This window comes from Callithrix jacchus, chromosome 2, assembly GCF_049354715.1.
Source record: "Callithrix jacchus isolate 240 chromosome 2, calJac240_pri, whole genome shotgun sequence".
In the NCBI taxonomy this organism is placed as follows: Eukaryota; Metazoa; Chordata; class Mammalia; order Primates; family Cebidae; genus Callithrix; species Callithrix jacchus.
Window position 1 is genome coordinate 31,226,170 of NC_133503.1, and position 24,588 is coordinate 31,250,757.

Here is a 24,588-nt window from a genome sequence, read left to right on the forward strand (position 1 = left end):
TGAACCCCCTTTTGTGTATTTTGTGTCTTTCCAGGGGGCCTGGGAAGGTCCCCAGAATCCCCTCAGCAGGTTGCTCACCCCCAACCCCCGCACTCCCTAAGAGGAAGCCACGTCTGACCTTCCCCCCACTCCCTAGGCTTCCCTGGAGGTACCCTGTGACCGGCCTGGCAATTTCTTCCAGACTTTTCTTCCAGTCTCTTGCTGTCCTTCCAGCCCCTGAGGCAGTCCTTGCCCTTTGCATATGAAGTTCTTAAGTAAAGAGACGAGATGCTACTAGTGTGCAAACACAAGAGAGCCCTGCCCTTGGCATCAGCTGCTCCTGGCATCAGCCTGCCGTTGTCTTGCCAACCTTCCACCTCTCTCAGGCCGCCTGCTGCCCCTCCAGGGCCTGCTAGCCCCATCCTTCTCATCTCCACCCCAAAGACTTGGGGTTACTGTCCTTCCTTCACCTGACACCCAGGGAGTCTTTCTTTGCACTTGGACCATGATCTAGAGGGCTGTTCCTCCATCGCTCGCTTGTGCCATCAGGCCAATCAAACACCTCTTGAAGCCTTAGTGTCCTCCACTGTGGAGTATGGTTGGGAAATGCATGGCCTTATTTATTTGGCCCCATCACTGCCAAGTCAGGGCCCAAGCCACTTCCTGCTTCCTCTATAGAACCTCCTGGGATAAGTCCAGCATGCACAGATTTCACCTTTCTGGGAATCCTGTGTCACCTTTTGTGAAAGTTTCATTTGGAACGACATCTTCATTGTTTTCATTCCCCCATATTCATGATCATGGATGAATGAATAGTTTGTGTGTTTATTTCCAGCTGAGTTTAAGCTCATACTTGGTGCTGGACATATAATAGCTATGAAAAAGTATTTGAAAATTAGCTTAGGCTCTTCCAAAAATGAATGCTTTTCCTTTTTTTTCACCTTTTTTTCTTTTCTTTTTTTTTTTTTTGAGATGGAATCTTGCTCTGTCACCCAGGCTGGAGTGCAGTGGCAAGATCTCTGCTAACTGCAATCTCTGCCTCCCAGGTTCAAGCGATTTTCCTGCCTCAGCCTTCTGAGTACTTGGGATTATAGGCACATGCCACTACGCATGGCTATTTTTTGTATTTTCAGTAGAGACAGGGTTTTACCATGTTGGCCAGGTTGGTCTCGAACTCCTCACCTCGTGATCTGGCCCCCTTGGCCTCTCAAAGTGTTGGGATTACGGGTGTGAGCCACCATGCCCAGCCTGAGTGCTTTTTTTTTTTTTTTTTTTTTTTTTTTTTTAATATTGATGCACTGGAACAGACTTAAATCAGGGGCTCGTTGTTGAATCCTTTCTCATTGGCTTGCATTTTCATTAAGGAAAAGCAAAATTTAAATTATTTGGATAAATTTCTTTAATATATTTTAGCTTACTTTAAAAAACTCACTCTTTCATTCCTCCATTCTGTTTGGAGAACCTGGGATATGCCCAGCACTAGCCCTGTCCTAGGTACAAGTCATGATTCCCGGAATTTATAAGACCTTTGAGTGTTTGTCATGGACCCAGTTCCCCGGGTCCAACAGTTGCCAGTCTGGACAGCTGTATATTCTACTCCCTGGGAAAATGTCTCCTTCGTGGACCTGACTCAGTTCCATCATTTCAGTCTTCCCAGGGAGGGTTCTCAGCGCTGGTTCTTTGGTCATTTCCAGTTTGCTGTGGGGTGTGTAGAGAGCATTGAGCTTCCAGAAAGAACAGTTTTGCAGCCTGCAGCAGGCCCTGGAGTAGGGCTGTATGCTTTGTATTCCTGGAAGTCTTTGTTAGGCTGACTTTGTAAGCATGGGCCCAGGGACTTTGCTTCAGGAGGAAAAAAGAAAGACCCAAAATGCCCCCAGACCTTACCTCTTAGAGAGGAGGAGATGCCCACAAGCCTTCTGCTGTGTTCATTCAGCAGATATTAGGGAGCCTCAACTCTACCAGGGCTTGTGTTTGGTTGTAGTAAGACAATGGTGAACTCTGCAGGCGTGGCTCTGTTGGAGTGGGGGAGACAGTCAACACGTCCACACACCAATACAGTGACAGAAAGTAATGGGTGGGGGGGGGAAAGGGTGGTGCTCAGACAGGCCTGCCCAGGAAGGCCTCTAAAAAACAGCATTTCAGCTGACAGCCAGCCATACAAAAAGTGGATGGGTGCGTGGACAGGGACAGGTAGCAGTGTCCCAGGCAGGGAGACCTGCGGGAGCAAAGGCTCTGAGGTGGGAATGCGGTTACTGCATTCTGAGAATTGAGAAAAATGAAACTGGAGGGGCAGACCAGGGGCAAGGAGTTTCATTTCACCTTCTTTTGGTGGAAGACCTTGAAGGGGTTGGAACAATGGAGTGACATGACTGGATTAATGTGTTGTTGTTTTTATTACGGGGAAGGCAAGGAAGTGAACAGGAAGGAATAGGTAGAAGAACTGAGACAATAAACAGCTGGAGAAGTAAGGAAAGGGGGCTGCAAAGTGGGGAGAGCGGGAGAGAGGCAGACAGGGAAGGATGGAGAGAAAGAGAGAGACCTGGAGCCAGAGAGACAGAGAGAGATGTCAGTGATTCCCTTGGGGGCTCTGATGAGAACAACCTATTGTGATTTAGGGGCTTCTGGAAAGCCCTCAGACAAAGGTCCAAGCGTGGCCTGTGAATAGGCCGAGGATGAGGATTGATTCCTCCATCTGGGTAGGGCGTGGAGAGTGAGCAGCAAGGGAAGGATCTTGGTTCAGTGTCTGGTGCTATACCCAATTCACGGTGGAATCCTGACACACAATTTCTGCCATTAGACTCATTACATCACTGAAGAGTGTGTTCATTGTAAGGCTTCATTCTGGAGATAAAGTAGCAGGAGGCAAAGGAATGCACACTTCTTGAGCTCTGTTCAGTGCTGAGCTAGCCGATGCTGCTGGAGGCCCATGGAGGTGAGGCATCTGGCCCAAGCTCTCAGCCTGTGAACCTGGGCCCCTGGGGTTCTAAAGCCTTTGCCTGTTACCCTGGCCTCCAGGCTTCTGTGTGTTGGTGTCCATGGGAAAAAAGCTGTCATACATCGGTGTCAGGCAAAAGAATCTTCCAAGTCAGCTGAGCTGGGAGAATTCTGTAGCCCACAACCTGCTCTGATCTAGGAATCGAATGTAATAATGGAGTCCACCTTGTCTCTCAAATCACTGAAACCTGTAGACAATCCACAGGATCGTTTCTACCTTCAGTTTCACCTTCTTCGCCCAGAACTTTGGAGCAGAGCTGTCCAAGGACTGCAGAACACACAGGGCTGGTTCTCCTTCATGATGATTATACTAATTGAAATGAAACAGGAGTAGGAGACAGAGGCCTTGTTGGCTACCCAGTGGTTATGCATTCCCAGGGGAAGGGAATTGGCTGTTGTCGCACTTCTCCAGTTACCAGCTGGGAATGAGGGAAGCCCATGGAGACGGTTCCTGGTGGAAGAGATGGAGCAGTGGGCCAAGGCTCAGGTGGCTCACATCCAATAATCCTGGCTGTACCCAGGGCCCTGGGAGCCCTGTAAGTTGTGGAAAGTCCCTGAGGATCATCTGTAAAATGGGGGAATAATCGTGATGGTCACGATGTTACTCTTGGTATGGTTATTTGAGTATCAAATAAGGTCAAGAATCCAAAAGCACTTGGAGGACCTTAAAGTGTTTCTTCAGTCACAAGTTTCTCTGTTGCAACAAGCAAAATTTGGAAAGTAAAGAGCCTAGCTGTGAACCCTGCTGGGAATTCCAATGAGATCTTACTTTCTTTGTTCCTTTGTGAGTTCATGTATTCATTCAGTGAACATTCATTTGGTGCCCACTCAAGATGCTGAGGTTACAGCTATTAATAGAATATTAAGATACTGTCTTTTTCTTCCTCTTTCTCTAACACACACACGTGTACACATACACCTCTTGGGCTAATTAGAAATTCTTACATTCTCCCCGGCACTGGAGCTGAAAGTGTCTGCCAACCTGTGGGTTTCTTTTCCATGTCATTCACCATCTGGAGTGGCAACCTGCCTTCCGTGTGTGTGTGTGTGTGTGTGTGTGTGTGTGCGCGCGTATGCCAGGGTATTGTGTTCCCTTTCTGTGCTTTTGCGGCTCAATGAACAAGAGAAAGAGAGCAAAGGCAAAGAGGACAATGCCCAGAAGTCATCCTAGCAGTATGAATGAATAATTCATATTGTATCTGCCTCTTTCTAGGGCTTCCCAAAATAGCTGCTTTAATTGCTTATTTGTTTCACTGCTGACTTTAATCCAGCCGCCTTCAGCTCAGAATACTTCGGTGTTTCATGTTGACTTGCAGGTAGGTCTTCCCTTCAGGGAATAACATTCTATTTATTTTCATCTTTAACAAGAAATGATGGGAGAAAAATAAACCCATAAAGAAAGTCATACTTTTCAGAGGTGAAAACCGTTTCTTTTCAACTCTTGTGCAGAGCTCCTTTGTAATCAGTTACCGTAGGCCTCTGTGGTCCTAGAAACCAAAGACATAGCAGTCAAGTTGTAGACAAGGTGAGCTTCTGGCTAGATCAGTCTGCTCACTGTGATGTATTCACTTGGGAATCCACAGACTTGGGATCCTTGCATATTGTGGGCCATGCTGGCTTGTGGTCTTCCAGACATGTCAGCTGCAGCATCCAGAACAGGTTTCAGAAAGGCCCTGTCTACCTGGGTGGGTGACCTGGGGGACCAGTGTCATGTCTCCCTGGGGCCCTGATAGGACACCTTTGGTAGGCAGTGCACAGCTCAGTGTAGAAAAGGCTTCATACAGTGGTCCTGGAGGGATGACTTGTATACAATAAGGAGATGTCAGGAGGTGTGTTCAGAGAATGAATGAGGATGGGCAAGGAGAGCTTGGTGAGTGTCAGGGAACCTGAGTGTCCAGAAGGATCCACTCCTCTGGCTGCATGACCCCAAACAAGTCCTTGGGACATAGTCATGGAAACTCAGTGCTGAAAGGTCCTGTAGCCATCACTTTGTCACCTCATGGTAGGGATGGAAACACAGCAGCCCAGGGGTGGGGAAAGTGACCACAGTTACTCAATGGTGGCTGAGGATTGACACCAGTTGGATTTGCCTCTCAACTAGCTGAATGTCTTTGGATGAATTAGTTAAACTTTCTGTGCCTCAGTTTCTACATCTATAAAACGGAGCTAATATTATTTATAAGATTGTTTTAAATACGTTAATACGTTGCACTGAATTGGCTATTTGTTTTCTTAAAATTTTATTGAGGAATTTTTGACATCTACTAAATGATATGTATTTAAACAATTTTATGAGTTTTGACACGCATGTATATATACATGGAGAAACTCATCATAATTAGTGTACAAACTTTCTTATCATCAGTATAACAAACTGTATCACCTCCAAATCTTTTCCTGTGCCCCTCTGTAATCCTCTCCCTCTAATCCTCGTCCCCAGGCAACCACTGATCTGCTTTCTGTCCCTGTAATTTGTTTTTTTCTAGAATTTTATATAAGCGGAATCACACAGTATATGGTCGTGTGTGTGTGTGTGTGTGTGTGTGTGTGTGTGTGTGTGTGTGTGTTTGAGACGCACCATCTGGGCTCACTGCAACTTCTATTTCCTGAGCTCAAGGATGAGCTTGTAGGGATCATCCATCTTCCACGTAGCTGGGACTACAGGCATGTGCCACCATGTCCAGCTAATTTTTTATTTATTTATAGAGATGGTTTCCACCATATTGCCCAGGTTAGTCTTAAACTCCTGAGCTCAAGTGATCTGCCTGCCTTGGCCTCCCCAAGTGATGGGATTAGAGGTGTGAGCCACTATGTTTGGCCTATAAACTATAGGATATTTTTACCTAATATGTATCTGAAATTCATCTTCATTGCTGCACATGTTAATAGTTTATTCCTTTTTATTGTTGAGTAATATTCTGCTGTTTGGCTCTACCATAGTTGTCTATCCATTTACCTGTTGATGGACATTTGGCTTGTTTCCAGCTTGGGGTTATTTTAAATAAAGATAATATTGATTTTAAGAAGCACCATTATTGTATGTGCCATAAGAAAGGGAAATTGTGCCAATGAAACTATGTTTCAATGTTTTATGTGCAATTAGAATGTTTATTTCATATTTGTTGAAATAAATCTTTCAAACTTAGTCGTTTTTTTTTTTTTTTAACTCACACATCACTTTTATATGTACAAAAAAACCCACAAAGGAATACATGAGCAAAATAAAGCTCTGGTGTTCCTACAGTGTCTTCCCATTCAGAATGCAGTTCTTTGGAGTCACTTTTTAACTGAGTTATTAATGTCTGAGCTTTAATATTGTCCTCTGTGCCCTTAAGAGTGTTAGACATGCAGCTTTGTTATTATAAGGACCCACAAAAGAACTCAAAGCTTGGCAATTCTGTAGAGTTAGCCAGCTTCAGTCAGAGCCCTGCTTTGGGAATGTTGCTAAACAGGTCTGTTGACTACCTTCTCCACGCCTTTCCACTGCAGGATTTTATCCCAAGCGTGTGGCACCCATTCCACTAGTGGGAGTGCTGCTGCCTTTGATATCTGTGCACACACAGGCCACATAGGCAGTGACAACTCCATGAGGACTGCAGCCTGACCAATGGCAGTTGTAAGACATCAGGAGTAGTAGCATGGCTGGGCACAGTGGCTCACGCCTATAATCCCAGCACTTTGGGAGGCTGAAGTAGGGTGGATCACGAAGGTCAGGAGTTTGAGACCAGCCTGGCCAACATGGTGAAACCCCGTCTCTACTAAAGATACAAAAAATTAGCTGGGTGTGGTAGCATGCACCTTAATCCCAGCTACTTGGGAGGCTGAGGCAGGAGAATCACTTGAACCCAGGAGGTGGAGGTTGCAGTGAGTCGAGATCGCACCACTGCACTTCAGCCTGTGCAACAGGGTGAGACTCCATCTCAAAAAATATATATATTAGTAGTGTACATCAGAGTTTCAGAAAATGCTGAATGTGTTTAAAAATGTTTCTTTTGGTGAAATAGGGTCTATGTAAGGGAACTTGGACAGTGCCTGGCACTTTGTGAATACTTAATGAAATTTTGCTTTTATCATTATTATTGCCATTACTATTAAGCATCAGTTTCTTGTTGGTGAAATGGGGGTGATAGTACCTGCACCACAGAAATACTGTTAGAATAAAGAAAATGATCTGTTTTACATGGAGCAGATGGTCCAGTGCTTAGTGCTCCACTGGCCTTAAATGGAAGCTGCCCTGACCTTTGAGACAGGTTGGCCAGATATTAGACTCATGAAGGCGAAAGCCGCAAAGGGGTGTTACATTCCAGCTCCCTCGTTTTGCAGGTGGGAAAGACCCAGGGAGAGGGTTAAGGCCCAGCAAGAGGATATGAACCTTGGCCAAGGGCATCGTGAGGCTTCAAACCCAGATCTCATCATTCCTCTTCTAGTGGTCTGTCTAAACCATACAGTCATGGGAGGGGCCCTAAGTCAGACAGGATCCCAGAAAAGTCTTCAAGGTCAATTCCATGTCTAGAAGGACCAGCTCCTCAAGCTGTGTGGTGAGGGTCAGAGCTCAAGGAGCAGAAGATTCTGGAATGGCCAAATTCCAGGGCAGGGTGAGCTGCTGCCTCTGCAGTTACTGCTAAAGAGGCTTCTAAACAGTCCAGCACCCGGGAAGAGCCCTTGGGAACCCAGCTCATGAGAGTGGAAGGAATAAGGCTGAGGGTTGAGTGTCCCCAGAGTCCTAAATACAGAGAGGAGTAGGGCTGCAGGGCTGCCTGGGGTTGGGTACCAGGTGCTGTGTCAAATCTTCTCCATGCAAGAACCTGAGAAGCGGGTTTTCTTGTCTGTTCTATACCTGCAGGAAACTGAGGCTCAGAGCTGGGGAAGGAATGGGCTGAGATTACACAGCTAGGAAGGATGGAACTGGGAGTCCTATCTGGTTCTGTTGGCTTTTTCTTTAGGGTACGGAGCTTCCATAACCAACTCTTCATTCAGGAATGAGGATGAAGCTGGGATTGAGCTAGGTGAGGTACAAACAGATGTTTCGGGGTCTTCATTCTACCGCAGTGTGGGGCTTTTAGGAAATTACCCTCCAAGGAGGTAATGAGAAAAATGAGGAGCCCATCTTCCAACCTCATCCCTCAATGAATGGGAGCTTCGTAGTTCTCCATCTTGGTTCCTACCCAATGATCATTCCCCTTCAGTATAATAGGGTTAGTTAGCCTGGGAAAATGCTATCAGTACCTACTTCTTGGAGGCTGTTCAGACACTTGTTGAATTTCAGGTGGAGCTGAGCCCAGAACCAGGCTGATTTGATCTCCTGGCACTCTTAGTATGATGCAGGGCTGCAGTGTAGTTGGTCCCCAGGTTTTAGTGTTAGCCCTGCCACTGGGTCCTTGGGTGGCTCCAGGCAAGTCCTTCTCTCTGTCTCTCTTTACCAGTTTCCTCACTGGTAAAGAAATGGAGTTGATTTGTTGGATTACTTTTGATTTTAACAGTCTCTACATTGAGGGCCTCATTTGGACAGCAGTGTAAAAATTAATCACTCGGCTGGGCGCGGTGGCTCACACCTGTAATTTCAGCACTTTGGGAGGCTGAAGCAAGTGGATCACTTGAGGTTAGGAGTTCGAGATCAGACTGGCCAACATGGTGAAACCCCATCTCTACTAAAAATAGAAAAAATTAACCGAGCGTGGCAGCAGGTGCCTGTAGTCCCAGCTACTTGGGAGGCTGAGGCAAGAGAATCACTTGAACCGAGGAGGCGGAGGTTGCAGTGAGCTGAGATTACGCCATTGCTTTCTAGCCTGTGCAACAAGAGTGAAACTCCGTCTCAAAACAACAACAACAACAAAAAACACTCACATTTATTGAGCACACTCTTTGGACTTATATGCTATTTCATGCATCATCTCATGTAAGTTTCAGGGAGCACTGTGGGGCCGCTCTGAATGGTACCTGCCTGAAAAGGCTGTTAGGAAGGCCAAGTGAGTAAATATATCAGTACATAAGGCACTTGGAACAGTTACTGGTACATAGTGAGTGCTCCCTAAATGTGTTCTTATTTTTCCTGTTTTGCAAATGTGAAAACTGAGCCACAGAGAGTTTACATATCTTGCCCAAGGTCACACAGCTAGCAGGCAGAGCCTGGATTCAAAGCCAGGAAGTCTGGCTCCAGAGCCCTCTGCTGTTAACCAAGAGGCAGGAGTGACACATTAGAAAGCACTGGGGATGAAGTGCATTGAGAGTGCCTGCCCTCAAAGTCATGCTAAGTCCATTTAAAAAATATAGCACTATAGTAGATCAACAAACATATCTCCAGGCTGAATTTGGCCCTCGGGTTGTCAGTTGTCTTTACCTACTCTAATCCGTGATTTGGTTCTCAGAACTGAAATCTTAAATCCAGCAGGCAGCAGGCACACAGAGGGGATTAGCAGCCCGGATTCATCCCATGTCAATGAGTGGGAACAGATAAGCATAGAGACTCAAGATGGAGGTGAAGGAACGGGATGGGCCCAAAGGGCACAGGTGTGTGATCTTACCAACCCAGCAGGGCACAGGGAAGACAACATCCAAGATTTGGCAGGGAGAGGTGAGCCACTGGTTTGTGGGAGCCCAGTCTGAAGGTGGGAGGGTTGGGGTGGAGGGACAGTCTGGAATCTCCCCTCTAGCTCTCCCTCCTTTTCTTTTTTCTATAAAAGAATGTTAGGAATGGGAATGACTAAGCCAAGAAAGCTTCTGAATAAGCCAGCGCAAACAAAGTAGGGAATCAAGGCGATCTAAGGGTGGAAAAGCTGGGATTTTGAGACAGGTGTTCTGAGACTAGAAAACAAGAGGGTTGGGAGTTTTAAGAGAGGAAGAACTTGGGAATTCCAGGTATAAACACCTCCTCCTTCACACAGCAGATTTTGAGAACCAAATCCAATTCAGCTACCATCTCCTACCTTCTCCCATTTAATTTTCTAAACAGAGAGAGCAAGCTGGGTATAGTGGCTCACACCTGTAATTCCAGCACTTTGGGAGGCGGAGGCAGGAGGATCACTTGAGGTCAGGAGTTTGAGACCAGCCTGGGCAACATGGGGAAATCCTGCCTCTACTAAAAATACAAAAATTAGTCTGGCATCCTGGCAGCCACCTGCAGACTCAGCTACTCAGGAGGCTGAGGCAGAAAAATTGCTTGAACCCGGGGAGGTGTAGATTGCAGTGAGCTGAGATCGCGCCACTCCACTCCAGCCTGGGGACAGAGCAAGACTACATCCCCCGCCCCCACCCCAAAAAAAGCATAAGCAGTCCTAGCCCCTCAAGGAAGGGAGATGATAGAGTACAGTGCAAGGCTTATTAACTGTGCTAGCCAGGACAATTTATTTTGCTTCAGTTTCCCCATCATGAAAATAGGGGTATAAAACCTAACTCCTCCTAACAGCCAATGTAGATTGAGCCCTGGGTGTTATGTGGTCAGCATAGCCCATTTTAATGCAGCAGTGACTTTGAGCATCCCCATCTTATGGATGAGGAAACAATGCCACAGAGGTTAGAGTTCATGCCCAAGGGGACAGAGCTAATGAGTGACAGTGCCTGCATTGGGACCAGGATGACTGGTATCCCTGTGGATACCACTGTGTATCCCTTAGGGTGAAGGTTGATGGTGGTGGTGGTGATAGCTCACTGTTAAGGATTTGAGATGAAGGGTGACGTGATTCTCACAATGCACAGAACTCTCTGATTATGTTAACAACCCATATTTATCAAGGGCTTGTCTTGTGCCAGTCCCGGCACTAGATACTATGTAGGTTATCTCATTTAATCCCCACAACACCCTTATGAGAGTGGGACTTCCCATGTAAGTTTCACAGAGAAGAAAACTCTCAAGCAGGTTACATAACCCACCCACAGTTCTGGAAGAGGTGGAGCCTGGGTTTCAGCCTCACATCCCATTCCTGAGCCTTTGCGGGTAGCATCTACCCTGCCTCCTTCTCAACCATGGAGCTGACCACGGCTCTCTTTCCTCCTCCCCTCCTCAGCCCTCCCTGACCACACCGCATTGCTACACTCTCTCCCTGCCCACAGCCCAAGTTGGCCTTTCGCATCTATTCTGCTGACCTAGCACCTTATTAAATATCCCTGCATCCTCTAATTACCTGTGGCTCAGGCCTTGGGTAGCATTATAGCCACATACCCTGCCATGGAATGTCATGGGGATGACTCCCTGCCTGTTTGGAGTGTGAGTCTTGTTCCCTGGCCAGACCCTTTGCCCCTGGAGGCAGAAACAAGGCTTCTTCAAGTGTCTGAGTCCTCGTAGTGCCTAGCATAGACCTGGGTGCCATCCCCACATGATAAATTCTTGTTGCTTGGTGGATTGATTGAAAGGAGGGTGAAAGGATAAGAGTGGAGTGTGGGGCAGGAAGTGTCTCCCAGTCACCCTCCAGCTCAACACAAGAGCTGTGCTCAGAGGAGTCAAATCTGAAGTGCATACTGGGACCCAGAGCCCCCAAAACTGACCTCCACCTCCACCCCACCTGAATAGCATGGATCTCTCTGAAATGACCTTGTTGATTCGCTTCAGGTCGGGGTGCATCTCACCCTCTAGACTGTAAGGGCAGGGCCCTGTCTGTCTCTTTCCTCTGTAGCTGGTGCTAACGAAGGCTCTGCTGTGTGTCATGTGCTCAGCTCTCCTAACAAACTTGAGAGATGGTTATTTTTATCATCCCCAGATTTGTTAGACAATGAATAAAAGCGTCTGAACCAAACTGCATTAAAGGAAGGAGGACTTCAAACATTGCCTTTCTTCCTGTTCACTCTGGCCTCCCCGGAGCTCAAGGTGAAGGGACTGCTTAGAAATGGTATTCTGCAGCAGCCCCAGGTGAAGGAGCGTTATCAGGAATTGTGCAACCTCAGCTTTGGGAACTATGCGTGTGAAAAAGCCCGGGGCAGGAAGAACCAGCCTGGCCATTGTGCCTGGGCTGGGGAAGAGAGGTTGGGCTGAAAGTTTGGACAGTTCTTGGCTTGGAGTCTGGAGGGCCCTTTAGAAAGTGATCCCGCCCAGCCAGCCCTCAGAGAGAACAGGCCAGCATCCTGCTGGATGGTAATAAAGAGGTTACTGTGGGAAGCTGGGGCTTGTTCGGGAAACACTAGGAACATGAAAGATAGGTTATGCATTCTTCAGTCCCAAGAGAATCACCACCCAGTATTAGACTTGGCAAAAGACTTTTCTCTCCTCCTCTGAGCCGCCTCCTTAGAAAAGACACACTGTCTGAATACCGAATGCCCACCGTGGTCTCATGTCCTCACAGCCTGTAGGAAAGTGACAACCAGTTACCCACTGGTGGTGCCCCTGAGAGGAGGGTAAGGGGTTTGTGGGAGGCTTCCAGCCCCCAGGGCAGCTCTCCCTGACAGGTGTGCCTGTGTGCTGCTTGTAGGGTGCTCCTGGCAGAACCTACCTGTCTCCACGGCGACACATCCGGCCGTTTTTCCAGGAGGGCCTGTTGGTAAACATTCAGGAATGTTTGTGCTCCTTCAGAGATTTGTAATTAAGAAGAGGCAGAACTCGTTCTTGTCTGGCACCCTCCCCTCCATATCTCTTGCCCCTCCAGTATCTCGGTCATTTGATTTCACAAGTGGGGTTTTCGGCAGCCCAAGATGTGGAGGTTGGAAGTAGGATGGACTGGACCAGACTGGATGGTGGTGAATTGCTTCACCCGAGGGTGGGGGCTGGGAGTTCCAGGCAGGCCCCCAAGTCCTGGCCACATCTGAAAGCGGACATTTCTTCCCAGGTTGCATTCTTATCACTTGTCCAAGGTGAAACATTGCAGGTCAGAGGAGCACCCGCTGTTCCCGGGGGCAGTGGGGGTGGCTGGTTTAAATGGACAATTCCTCTTCTTATCTGGCAGGAAGAGTGAGTGTATGTGTATCTATGTGAGTGTGTCTGTTTAAATCTTTGTGCAGCCAAAAACACATCTCTTCATCCTGAGTGACACATCCCTACACACTGAATAATTCATCTCCCTCTTGGCATTTGTTCCAGAGAGAATCTTGCTGTCCAGATTTCTCATAAGTTGCATAGCCTTCCATAGGAGCTTCCTTGTTTCCCATGGAAGAGCTCTTGGAGTGAGGGTATCAGTCAGCTGGCCCTCTGGCATTTCCCCTGTGAATGCGTCAAAGGGGAACCAGAATATCAGACCCAAAGTGTTTCTTTCTCTGCCCTCTCCTTCTAGCTTTGGGTCCTCTTGCCTCCTCCCCCTTCTTTACTGCTCTTGGGTACAATGTCTACGCTCACTGCAAGTGGGAATCAGCCTCGTGCCCTGCTGGGGTATCCACATATCGGTCACATTACTGATGTTTGAAGCAAACACATGTATTAAGCTCTGGCTTCTCAACATGTATGGCTGGAACAATCAGTGGAGTTAATGGTTTTCCAGATAGTGACACATTTTCAGTGTTTCAGTTCTGTCCTAACCCCATCTCCATCCTTACACCCAGCAAGCTCAGTAAATCATTTGTATTAATGATTTTGAAACAATTGCCTTTTCATTAAGCAGCCATGGACTTCCCAGGTCTATTGAATATCCTTGCACTAACACATAGATAACTAAAGGTCCCAAATATGCTAAAGCCCCCATGCCTTTTGCCTGCTTCACATGTCCCTGTGGTTGGTTTCACCATCTGTACTTTTTTTTTTTTTTTTGAGACGGAGTTTCGCTCTTGTTACCCAGGCTGGAGTGCAATGGCGCGATCTCGGCTCACCGCAACCTCCGCCTCCTGGGTTCAGGCAATTCTCCTGCCTCAGCCTCCTGAGTAGCTGGGATTACAGGCATGCACCACCATGCCCAGCTAATTTTTTGTATTTTTAGTAGAGACGGGGTTTCACCATGTTGACCAGGATGGTCTCGATCTGTTGACCTCGTGATCCACCCGCCTCGGCCTCCCAAAGTGCTAGGATTACAGGCTTGAGCCACCGCGCCCGGCCCACCATCTGTACTTCTAACGTGGCTTGCTCTGCGTTCCAGATTGTTCTGAGACTCACTTTGTCTTGTTAATGTTTATTAGCAGAGCTCAGGTTTTGGAATCCAGGAGTGGAACTTGAGGTTATACCTCTGGTGTTTACTGACTGCATGATGTCGAGCATGTTTTCTTATCTGCAAAACAGAGTAAGAGCACCTGCTACCCGGAAAGGGAATCTGAGATACACAACTTGCTTTCTAGGCTTAGAGTTAGCCATTATTAAAGCTATGATTCATTTGTGAACATTGTAAATAAATTAGTTTTAAAAAATTACACTGAAATTCCTATATTCAGATAGCATTTTAATGTCTGTCTTTCCAGTTTCTTTACAAACTCTCTCTCTCTCTCTGTAAAATGTCATATTCTAACAGTATCCTGTCATTTTTATCTTTCAACTATGTTGTTTTTCTCAGAATATGTTGAGAGCATCTTCCATGTCAACAAAATAAAAAACACTTCATCTTTTTTGCTTGTTCCTGTATATTCATTACATTATTTACCCATTGCACAAATCTTTACTGAGCACCAATTGTGTCAGACACAGGATTCTGTAGCTTGGATGCACCACTGATTAAAATCACTTAAGTAATCTCCAAGGAGGAACTTTGAAAAGTGATGATCCATACATAGAAACGGGGGAGCTGTTGGGAGGGGATGTATCTTCTTGGTTTTCCGGGTTGAAAAATGTCTATTATTAAGAATTGTGGCCGAGCACAGTGGCTCACGCCTGTAATCCCAGCACTTTGGGAGGCCGAGGTGGGCAGTTCACAAGGTCAAGAGATTGAGAACATCCTGGCCAACATGATGAAACCCTGTCTCTACTAAAAATTCAAAAATTAGCTAGGCATGGTGGAACTCACCTGTAGTCCCAGCTACTTGGGAGACTGAGGCAAGAGAATCGCTTGAACCCAGGAGGTGGAGGTTGCAGTGAGCTGAGAGCGCGCCACTATACTTCAGCCTGGGCAACAGAGTGAGACTCAGTCTCAAAAAAAAAAAAAAAAAAAAAGATTTGTACCTCTGCTGGTAGGTGGGACTTCTCTGGGCACAGTGCAGGTGGAGGAATGAGGCGGAAACAAAGATTTTGCTGGTGGCCTAACCATACCTGTTCCCCCACAGATTGGCCTGTCATCAGCCAGTCACTCCCCATGGAAGGCATGCCTGTGTGTGGAGCTTTCCTTCAGAGTCCCTTTCAAGGCTTTGTTAGATGAGGTGATGTTAGATGAGGCACGGCTCTTGGTCACTGGTCTTCATTCTCCATAAGGAAGAGGGAACAAACCATTTAACTTTGAGCAAGACACCGAGGGATGTGGCCTTTTGATTCTGACATCTATCAGGGCATGGGGGGCAGTGGCAAGTGGTCTGGAGACTTTATCCAGGTCGTTTGGAGCAAGTGCTCCTGAACCAAGTACATCCTGAGCTGAGGACTCCATCATCTGTGTCTTACCCATTTTCCCTCCTTCTACTCCAAAACTGTGGCTTGTGTTTCCCATGGGGCTTAGGAGATGCGCTGAAGGTGTCAACTGTTTAGAGAATCTGGTAGCTCCCTGCAGGGGCCCTGGAGACCAGCCATCTTGCTTGAAATCCCAGCTTTGTCTTTGACACTGAGAATGTTATTTAGTCTTTCTTAGCCTCAGTTTCTCCTTCTGGTAAGTGGAGGTAAGGATAACTAATGATTTTTTTTTTTTTTTTTTTGAGACAGAGTTTTGCTCTTGTTGCCCAGGCTGGAGTGCAGTGGCACAATCTCAGCTCACTGCAACCTCCACCTCCCAGGTTCAAGTGATTCTCCTATCTCAGCTTCCCAAGTAGCTGGGATTACAGGCACCTGCCACCACGCCTGGCTAATTTTGTATTTTTAGTAGAGACGGGGTTTTTCCATGTTGGTCAGGCTGGACTGAAACTCTCAACCTCAGGTGATCCGCCCGCCTCAGCCTCCCAAAGTGCTGGGATTACAGGCATGAGTTACCGTGCCCAGCCTAGTGATTTTTAATTCCCCTTTCACACTGGCACCTGTGCCAAAAGTACTCGCAAACATGGACTTATTTAACCCACCCGACAACCAGAGAGTTAGTACTGTCCTGGTTATACAGATAAGAATACTGAGGCTCAGAGAAGTAAAGTAAGTTCCCTAACTCACACAGCCAATAAGTAATGCTTGCTGAACCCGTATTTGTTGGTGGTGGTGGTGGTGGTGAGGGTGGTGTTTTAAAGGCAGGGTCTTGCTCTGTTGCCTAGCTTATAGTGGCAGTAGTGCCATCATAACTCACTACAGCCTCCAACCCCTGGGCTCAAGCAGTTCTCCCACCTCAGTCTCCTGAGTAGCTGGGACAACAGGTGCACACCACCATACCTGGCTAATTTAGCGCATAATGTGTTGCACACCACACGCCTCTGGCCTCATCCTCATGGAACCAACAGTCTTCTACAGTGCAGCAGTAAATTACTATCAGAAGCTTTTGGGTATTCATTCATTCAACCAAAAGATATTTTTCATAGCCTGCCAGAACCTGGGTATACAGTGGTACATGAACACACCAGGTCCTATCCAGCAGGGGCTCTTTCAGCGCCCCTTTCTTCATGCATTTTTTAAAAGTTGGATTTGGAGTGGGCTTTAGAGGGCAGGAGAGTGTAATCTTTATCTTTTTTTGTTTCTTCTTATGTATTCATCACATTATTCACCCACTGCACAATTATTTTTGAGACAAAGTTTTACACCATCACCCAGGCTGGAGTGCAGTGGTGTGATCTCGGCTCACTGCCATCTCCAACTTCCAGGTTCAAGCGATTCTCCTGACAGCCTCCTGAGTAGCTGGGATTACAGGTAGCAGCCATCATGTCCAGCTAATTCTGCATTTTTAATAGAGATGGGGTTTTATCACATTGGTCAGGCTGGTCTCAAAATCCTGACCTCAAGTGATCCACCCTCCTCAGCCTCCCAAAGTGCTGGGATTACGGGCGTGAACCACCACACTGGATCCCACTGCACAAGTATTTATTGATCACCAATTGTCCTGGACACAGGTTTCTGTAGCTTGGTTGCACCATTGATTAAAATCATTTAATCCCCAAGAAGGATTCTTTTTGGAGGAGGGATGGGGACAGAGTTTTGCTCCTGTTGCCCGGGCTAGAGTGCAATGCTGCAGTCTTGGCTCACTGCAACCTCCGCCTCCTGGGTTCAAGTAATTCTCCTGACTCAGCCTCCCGAGTAGCTGTGATTACAGGCATGCACCACCACGCCCAGCTAGTTTTGTATTTTTAGTAGAGACAGGGTTTTTCCACATTGGCCAGGCTGGTCTTGAACTCCTGACCTCAGGTGATCTGCCCGCCTCAGCCTCCCCAAGTGCTGAGATCACAAGCATGAGCCACCGTGCCCAGCCCCAAGAAGGAATTTAAAAGGTGATGATCCATATGCAGCAGCAGGGGAGCTGTTGAGAGGGGCCGTATCTAGCAAGTCTTATTCCTTGGAAGGAAGATCCTGATGAGAAATCCTAGACCCCAGGCCAGTCATCTCCCATCCTGTCCCGTTGTACTTCACTTTGCCAATTTATAGAAAGAATCTGAAACAGAGCCTTCTGGGCTTCTAGAATTGGGATCAGGTAGGAAGCAGACAGGAGAAGAAGATTGTAGAATATGTATTTTAGGCAGAGGCAGCAGTGGGGAGAAACCAAAGTGACTGTCTGGAGGGACCACCCAGGCTGAATCTCATATACCCAGATTCCTGGCTTCCCATACTCTGGTTAAAATACTTAACAAATCATTTGTGATAGTTTTCCAGCACTGACAAGCCTTTGCTAGTTTAGTTGAGTGATTTGTTTATTTGATTCAGCTGCTGAGACTTGGTGATTACTACCACTTCACTCCCCACAAGGTGGGGACATAGAGAGTGGTTCTTGCACAAAGATCATTTTGGCCTGGATTGTCTAGGGAAGCGCTGTTGTGGGTGCAAGCATTTGGGAATCAGCTCAAGAGGAAAATAAATACTACTCATTGGCCAAACTCACAGGGACGGAACATCTGCTATTCTTGATTTTGCGGCAAGCCAGGCTTCCAAAGGGCAAGTGAGCATGACAGATGTGAGACAGAGCCAGGATAAAGATTGGGGGTGGGATTGGCTGAGTGAGTTGCAGTTGGAGAAGCCAAGGAGGGCTGGAGTCCAAGTAGCAAGACTTGACCTTAGACCTTTTTCCTGCAAACCCTCAATTAGAGATGCAGAAATAGAGACCCCAAGAAGTAAGGTGACTTGCTCCAGTCACTTCTGAAGAAGTGGCAAAGTTGGAACTAGATTCCCTGCCTCTCCCACAGGGTGATCTCTTCCTGCCACTGCAGCTATGTGTTTGCCTTTCTGGGAACAAAGGGGACAACAGAGCTGGTGCTGCTGCAGTGCAAAACTTCTGGATCTGTTGGGCCAGCCCAGAAAAGCAAGAAGCCTAGAGAAGCAGCAAGTTGCAGGTGTTTGGGGATTGTAGGCTGATGGAGTCTGTTTCTCCTCTCCTTTGCCAGGTACACCAAACCGCTCACCTTTGCTGACTGCATTAGTGATGAGTTGCCGCTAGGATGGGAAGAGGCATATGACCCACAGGTTGGAGATTACTTCATCGACCACAACACCAGTAAGTTCCTGACAGTCCTCCCTTCCCCATGCCCTCTTTATCCCTCTGCCTCCAAGCCCACCCTCCCTCCAAGTCTGGAAGAACCACTTGCAGACTCTTGGAGCCAGATTGTATTTTGTTTTATATAGATTTAGAGAGCAATGTCGATGTAGATATAGATAGATAATGTATGCTCATGTAAAAATAAGTTTTAGAAGGGTTTTTAATAGAATCTAAAACTCCTCTCACAATCCATCTCCCCAATTTTATGGGAGTAGCCATTGCGAACAGTTTTTTGTGTGTCATTTCAGAAATTTTCTAATCATGTGTTTGCGTGTGTATGTGTATATATGCACATATATACTTACATATATAAATTTATGGGCATACCTTTTTTTTCCCATAAAGGAAAGATGCATCATTGTCATTGCCAGACCATCTTAGGGCAGCCAGAGCTCTAGCAAGTCCCCCACGGCACGTATGCATATGTGTCCATAGTGGATTGGCAGGAGTGTGTGTGTGTGTGTGTGTGTGTGTATGCGTGTGTGTCTGGCCCATCATACCAGTCAGCCCACCCTCACTTCGTATCTGTGATCTGTGTATTCTGATCCATTACAAAGATTCCAAGTACCTTTGTCTCTGGGACTATGATGGAAGAATGACTTAAGGAGAAGCAGGTGGTCTGACAGGTGGAGGAACCCAGGGAGCAGTCCTCTAGCAGGGGAGACTTGATGTGCGTTTGAGCCTCATCCATTGAGCACCCTCTTGGCCAAGACTGTTCTCTGAAATTTGCTGTCCCACTTGTCCATGTGTACAGAGAAAAGGGATTTTTCTGCCTCACTCTCAGCCTTCTGAACTGTAGCATCCTCTTAATCCTCTCAGGCAAGAAGAAAATGGAATGAAATGGGATGTTCCTGGCAAAGTCTGAAGGCTGACACTAGGGCATCAAATCCTAATAGCCTCTGTTTACCAAGCACACACTGTCTGTGCCATGTCCTGTGCTGGGCCCTTGAAAGGCATTATCTCTTTTAATCCTCCCAATGCCTGGTGAGATGTTCGGATGATCATCCCTATGTTCTAAATGGGATTTAGAGTTAATTGACTATTTAAGACTCACAGCTAAAATGTGGCAGGGCTGCGATTTGAACTGGTGCTGGAGAATTAAGTACTTCTTCATCCACTTCCTCTTCTGAGTTTCAGTAGCACCCTGGCCGCGCTTCATCACCCTGTATTATAATTTCCCTCTTGTTACAAGTCTCCTAGAGCAGAGACTGTGTCTAGTTCATCTCTCTAGTCCCAGGCCTTTGCCTGGTAAGGCACATAGTAGGTGTGAACTTAACCTTTGCTAAACAGAAAAGGGCATACGTGCATGAATGCATGAGTAAATGGATGCATGAGCAGGCTGTTGTTGGCACCAAAGTGTAGAAGAGCTTCTGAGAGACAGCTAATGGCATTAATTGCATTGTTGGGGGTAGCAAAGGTTTTTATTAGCACTCATGATTGCGTACTGGATAATGAGAAGTAAATATGCCTAATTGAGTGTGTATAGGGAATGAGGTTAATGCTTGGAGGGCTGCATGGGATGCTGGGTTAAACACTGATGTGCAGGAGCCCTAATCAGTCTTTTCCTGTTTCTAATTGCTGAGTGCATCCCCCTCATTAAAAATCTCATGGCGGGAGTGGGATTTTAAGGTGCTTCTCAGAGCTGTTGGAGAAATGGAAGAAAGGAGTAGCAGGCAATGGCAGAGTTTAGTCTTGAGGGAATGAAGGCAGAAATGGGATATCTGGGGGTCATTAAATGGGGCCATAGTAGGAAGAATTCTAACTGGTAGTTTCACAAGCTGTCAGGCTACTGGTTTTCTCTTGGTTTGAGGGGGTCTGGTTGGATCGGGGAGACCACCTCAGTAGATGGAGCCATTGATGCCAGTATAGTAGGAATATGACCACCAAGGCCTAAGCATTCGGAGCCATGAACTTGGACCAGTTCTGTGTGTGCATTGTTCATGGACTGAAATTCTCTTAAGAGTTATAGACACAATAGTGGGCATGGTTGCATTTGTCTGTAGTCCCAGGTACTTGGGAGGCTGACTCAGGCGGATCACTTGAACCCAGGAGTTCAAGACTAGTCTGGGTAACATAGCAAGGCCTTGTCTCTTTAAAAAAAAAAAAAAAAGAGATATAGGCACAATATAATCAAATAATAATTTGCTCCTGCATTCACCATCAAACATTCATTTATTGAGCAAATGTTTATTGGCGACCTGTTCTGGAAGCTTGCGATACATGAGAGTACAAAATGGCAAAGATCCTTGCTCTTGTAGAAATTTCATTTTGATAGGAGAGACAAAATAAATAAGTACATTATGTAGTATGTTAGAGGATGTTCAGTACACGGAAAAAAGGAGCAAAGTGGGTGGCTGAGGTGTGTGTGCCTGGGGTGGCGAAGTAAGGGCCATGGTAATGACGACCAGGAGCACCATTAAATACGGTCTTCAGAAAAGAATATCTTGTTGAGAAAATTAGATTTGAGCTAAGACCTGAAGGAGATGAGAGAGCATTTCAAATAGAAAGCATAGATAGAACAAGAACTCCAAGGTGTGATCACATTTAGCTTGGTCAAGGGATAGCAAGGAAGCAAGTGTGCTATCACATGATGAGTGTGGAGAGGGGGGACAGACATCAGGACAGAGTGCAGCAAGGTAGAGGTCAGGCAGTGGTCAGGCAGTGCCCTAAAGCCTTACCTCTTGCTCTGAGTGAGATGAGAGTGAGCCATTGGAGAGTGTTAAACAGATAAGCAACATGATCTGACTTATGTCTTAAAAGGGCCAATCTGACTGCTGTGCTGAGAATACATCTTACTAGGGCAAGGGCTGAGACAAGGAGACTTGTGAGAGACAAATGCCACAGTCCAGGCACCCTAGACCAGGGCTGTAGCGGTGGTCAGAATGAAGATTGGCCAGATGCTGGATGCATTTTCTAGGTAGAGACAACAGGATTTCCCAAAAGATTGCATGCAAAGTGTGGGGAAAAAAAGGGAAAGAATAACTTCTGGGGCTGAGCAGCTGGAAGGATAGAGTTACTATCAACCAACTGGAGAAAACTGCAGGAGAGTAGACCAGGAGGAAGAGCAGGAGTTCATTTGGACTGGTTGAGACTTAGATGCCTATTACCTATCTGAGAGGAGATGTGGCTTGACATTTTAATATACGAATCTGGAGCTTAGGAAAGAGATCTGGGCTGAACGTAAGTATTTGAGAGTTGCTGGCATACAGCTAGTACGTAAAGACGTTAAGTTGTTTGAGAATGAAACAGAGAAGAGGACCAAGGAGTAAGTCATGGGTCTCCAGACAGCAGAGGGTGGCAAGAAGAAGAAAAGCAGCATTAGAGTGATCAGAAAGGAGGGAGGGAAACCAGAGTGTCTTGGAAGCCACGTGAAGGAAACATATCAAGCAGAGAATTGCCAACAGTGTTGAATGCTTCTGACAGGGCAAATATAAAGAGGGCCAAGGACAGACCAATAGTTTTAGCAACCTAGGTGACCCTGACTTTGCAGGGCAGCTTTGGACAAGGACTGGGAGCAAAAGCCTGACTAGCCTGAGTCTAAAAGAAAATGGAGGGGAAGAATTGGAAGCAGCAATGCAGGCAACTCTTTCTTTTTTTCTTTTTTTTTAGATGGAATCTCACTCACTCTGTCAACCAGGTTGGAGTGCAGTAGGGCAATCTCAGCTTATTGCAGCCTCCGCCTTTCAGGTTCAAGCAATTCTCCTGCCTCAGCCTCCCTAGTAGCTGGGATTACAGGTGCACACCACCACACCCAGCTAATTTTTGTATTTTTAGTAAAGACAGAGTTTCACCATGTTGGCCAAGCTGGTCTCAAACTCCTAACCTCAGGTGATCCGCCTGCCTTGGCATCCCAAAGTGCTGGGATTATAGAAATGAGCCACCATGCCCAGCCTGCAGACAACTCTTTCTAAAACATAACCCATTTTTATTATTTCATGTCAGTATTCAGTATGGTCACTGATTATCTACATGCATCATGATTACATGGTTTTAATCAGTGATCAAATTATATGTCTGTTTTCTCTTCATACTATATCATAAATATCTAAGGGATGCTACATAATCTTCATATTTGTCTATTAGTCTCTGTCCCCAGGCTGGAGTGCAGTGGCACAATCTTGGCTCACTTGGAACTTCCACCTCCTGGGTTCAAACAATTCTCCTACCTCAGTCTCTTGAGTAGCTGGAATTACAGGCATGCACCACCACATCCAGCTAGTTTTTGTATTTTTAGTAGAGATGGGGTTTTACTGTGGTGGCCAGGCCTGTCTCAAACTCCTGACCTCAGGTGATCCACCCACCAGGGCCTCCCAAAGTGCTGGGATTACAGGTGTGAGCCACCATGCCTGGCCCATATTTGTCATTTTTAACACATCAAAAGGATGTGTTAATACATTTTAACACATAATGGAGGAAGTCCTAACCAGAGAAATCAAGGCAAGAGAAAGAAATGAAAGGTATCCAAATAGGAAAAGAAGAAGTCAAAATATCTCTTCACTGATGATATGATCTGTACCTAGAAAACTCTAAAGATTCTGCCAAAAGGCTTATAGAACTGATAAATGATTTCAGTAAAGTTTCAGGATACAAAATCAATGTAAAAAAAAATCTGTAACATTTCTATACACCAATAATGTTAAAACTGAGAACCAAATTAAGAAAACAATCCCATTTACAGTAGCCACATATAAAAAAAATCCCTAGAAGTACATCTAGCCAAGGAGGTGAAAGATCTCTGTAAGGAGAACTACAAAACACTGCTGAAAGAGATCACACATGACACAAACAAATGGAAACACATTCCATGCTCATGGGTTGGAAGAATCAATATTATTTAAATGGCCATACCACATAAAGCAGTCTGCAGATTCAATGTTAATCGTATCAAACTACCAACATCATTTTTCACAGAATTAGAAAAAACTATTCTAGATTCATTTCAAGCCAAAAAAGAGTCCAAATGGCCAAAGCAATCCTAAGCAAAAAGAACAAAGCCAGAGGCATGATATTACCCAACTTCAAACTATACTATAAGGCTGCCGTATCTAAAACAGCATGATACTAGTGCAAAAGCAGACACACAGACCAATGGAACAGAATAGAGAATCCAGAAATAAAGCCACACAACTACAGCTGTTTGATCTTCAACTAAGTTGACAAAAATAAGCACTGGGGAAAGGACTCCACATTCAATAATGATGTTGGTATAGCTGGCTAGCCATATGCGGAAGAATAAAACTAAACCCCTACCTTTTACCATATACAAAAATTAACTCAAAATGGATTAAAGATTTAAATGTAAGACCTCAAACTATAAGAAGCCTAGAAGAAAACCTAGAAAACACCATTCTGTACATTGGCCTTGGGAAAGAATTTATGATTAAGTCCTCAAAAGCAACTACAACAAAAACTAAAATTGACAAATGGGACTTAATTAAACTAAAAAGCTTCTACACAGCAAAAGAAGCTATCAACAGAGTAAACAGACAGTCTGTGGAATGGGAGAATATATTTGTGAACTATGCATCCAATAAAGGTCTAAATCCAGAATCATAAGGAACTTAAAAAATTCAACAAGCAAAAAACAACCCCATTAAAAAGTGAGCAAAAGACATGAACAGATACTTCCCAAAAGACCTAAAAGAGGCTAACAAACATGAAAAAATGCTTCACATCAGTGATCATCAGAGAAATGCAAACCAAAACCATAGTGAGATACCATCTCACACCAGTCAGAATGGCTATTACTAGAAAGTCAAAACACAACAGATGCTGGCGAGGATGTGGTGAAAAGAGAACACTTATATGCTGTCAGTGGAAATGTAAATTAGTTCAGCCTTTATGGAGAGCAATTTGGAGATTTCTTACAGAACTTAGAACTACCATTTGACCCAGCAGTCCTATTACTATGTGTATATGCAAAAGGAAAGAAATCATTCTACCATAAAGACACATGGACTTATATGTTGAGCACAGTACTATTCCTAAT

General features: G+C 45.8%; 1 protein-coding gene across 4 annotated transcripts in view; it reads left to right on the forward strand.

Moving 5' to 3' along the window:
- WWC1 (WW and C2 domain containing 1) overlaps positions 1 to 24,588 on the forward strand; it is a 184,226-nt gene that overhangs the window by 64,400 nt on the left and 95,238 nt on the right. For all 4 annotated transcript variants that reach the window (XM_078359150.1, XM_078359158.1, XM_078359161.1 and 1 more), the window contains exon 2: positions 18,448 to 18,557. In XM_078359150.1, coding sequence (XP_078215276.1) covers positions 18,448 to 18,557 — 110 coding nt within the window. The remainder of the gene's footprint in view (positions 1 to 18,447; positions 18,558 to 24,588) is intronic.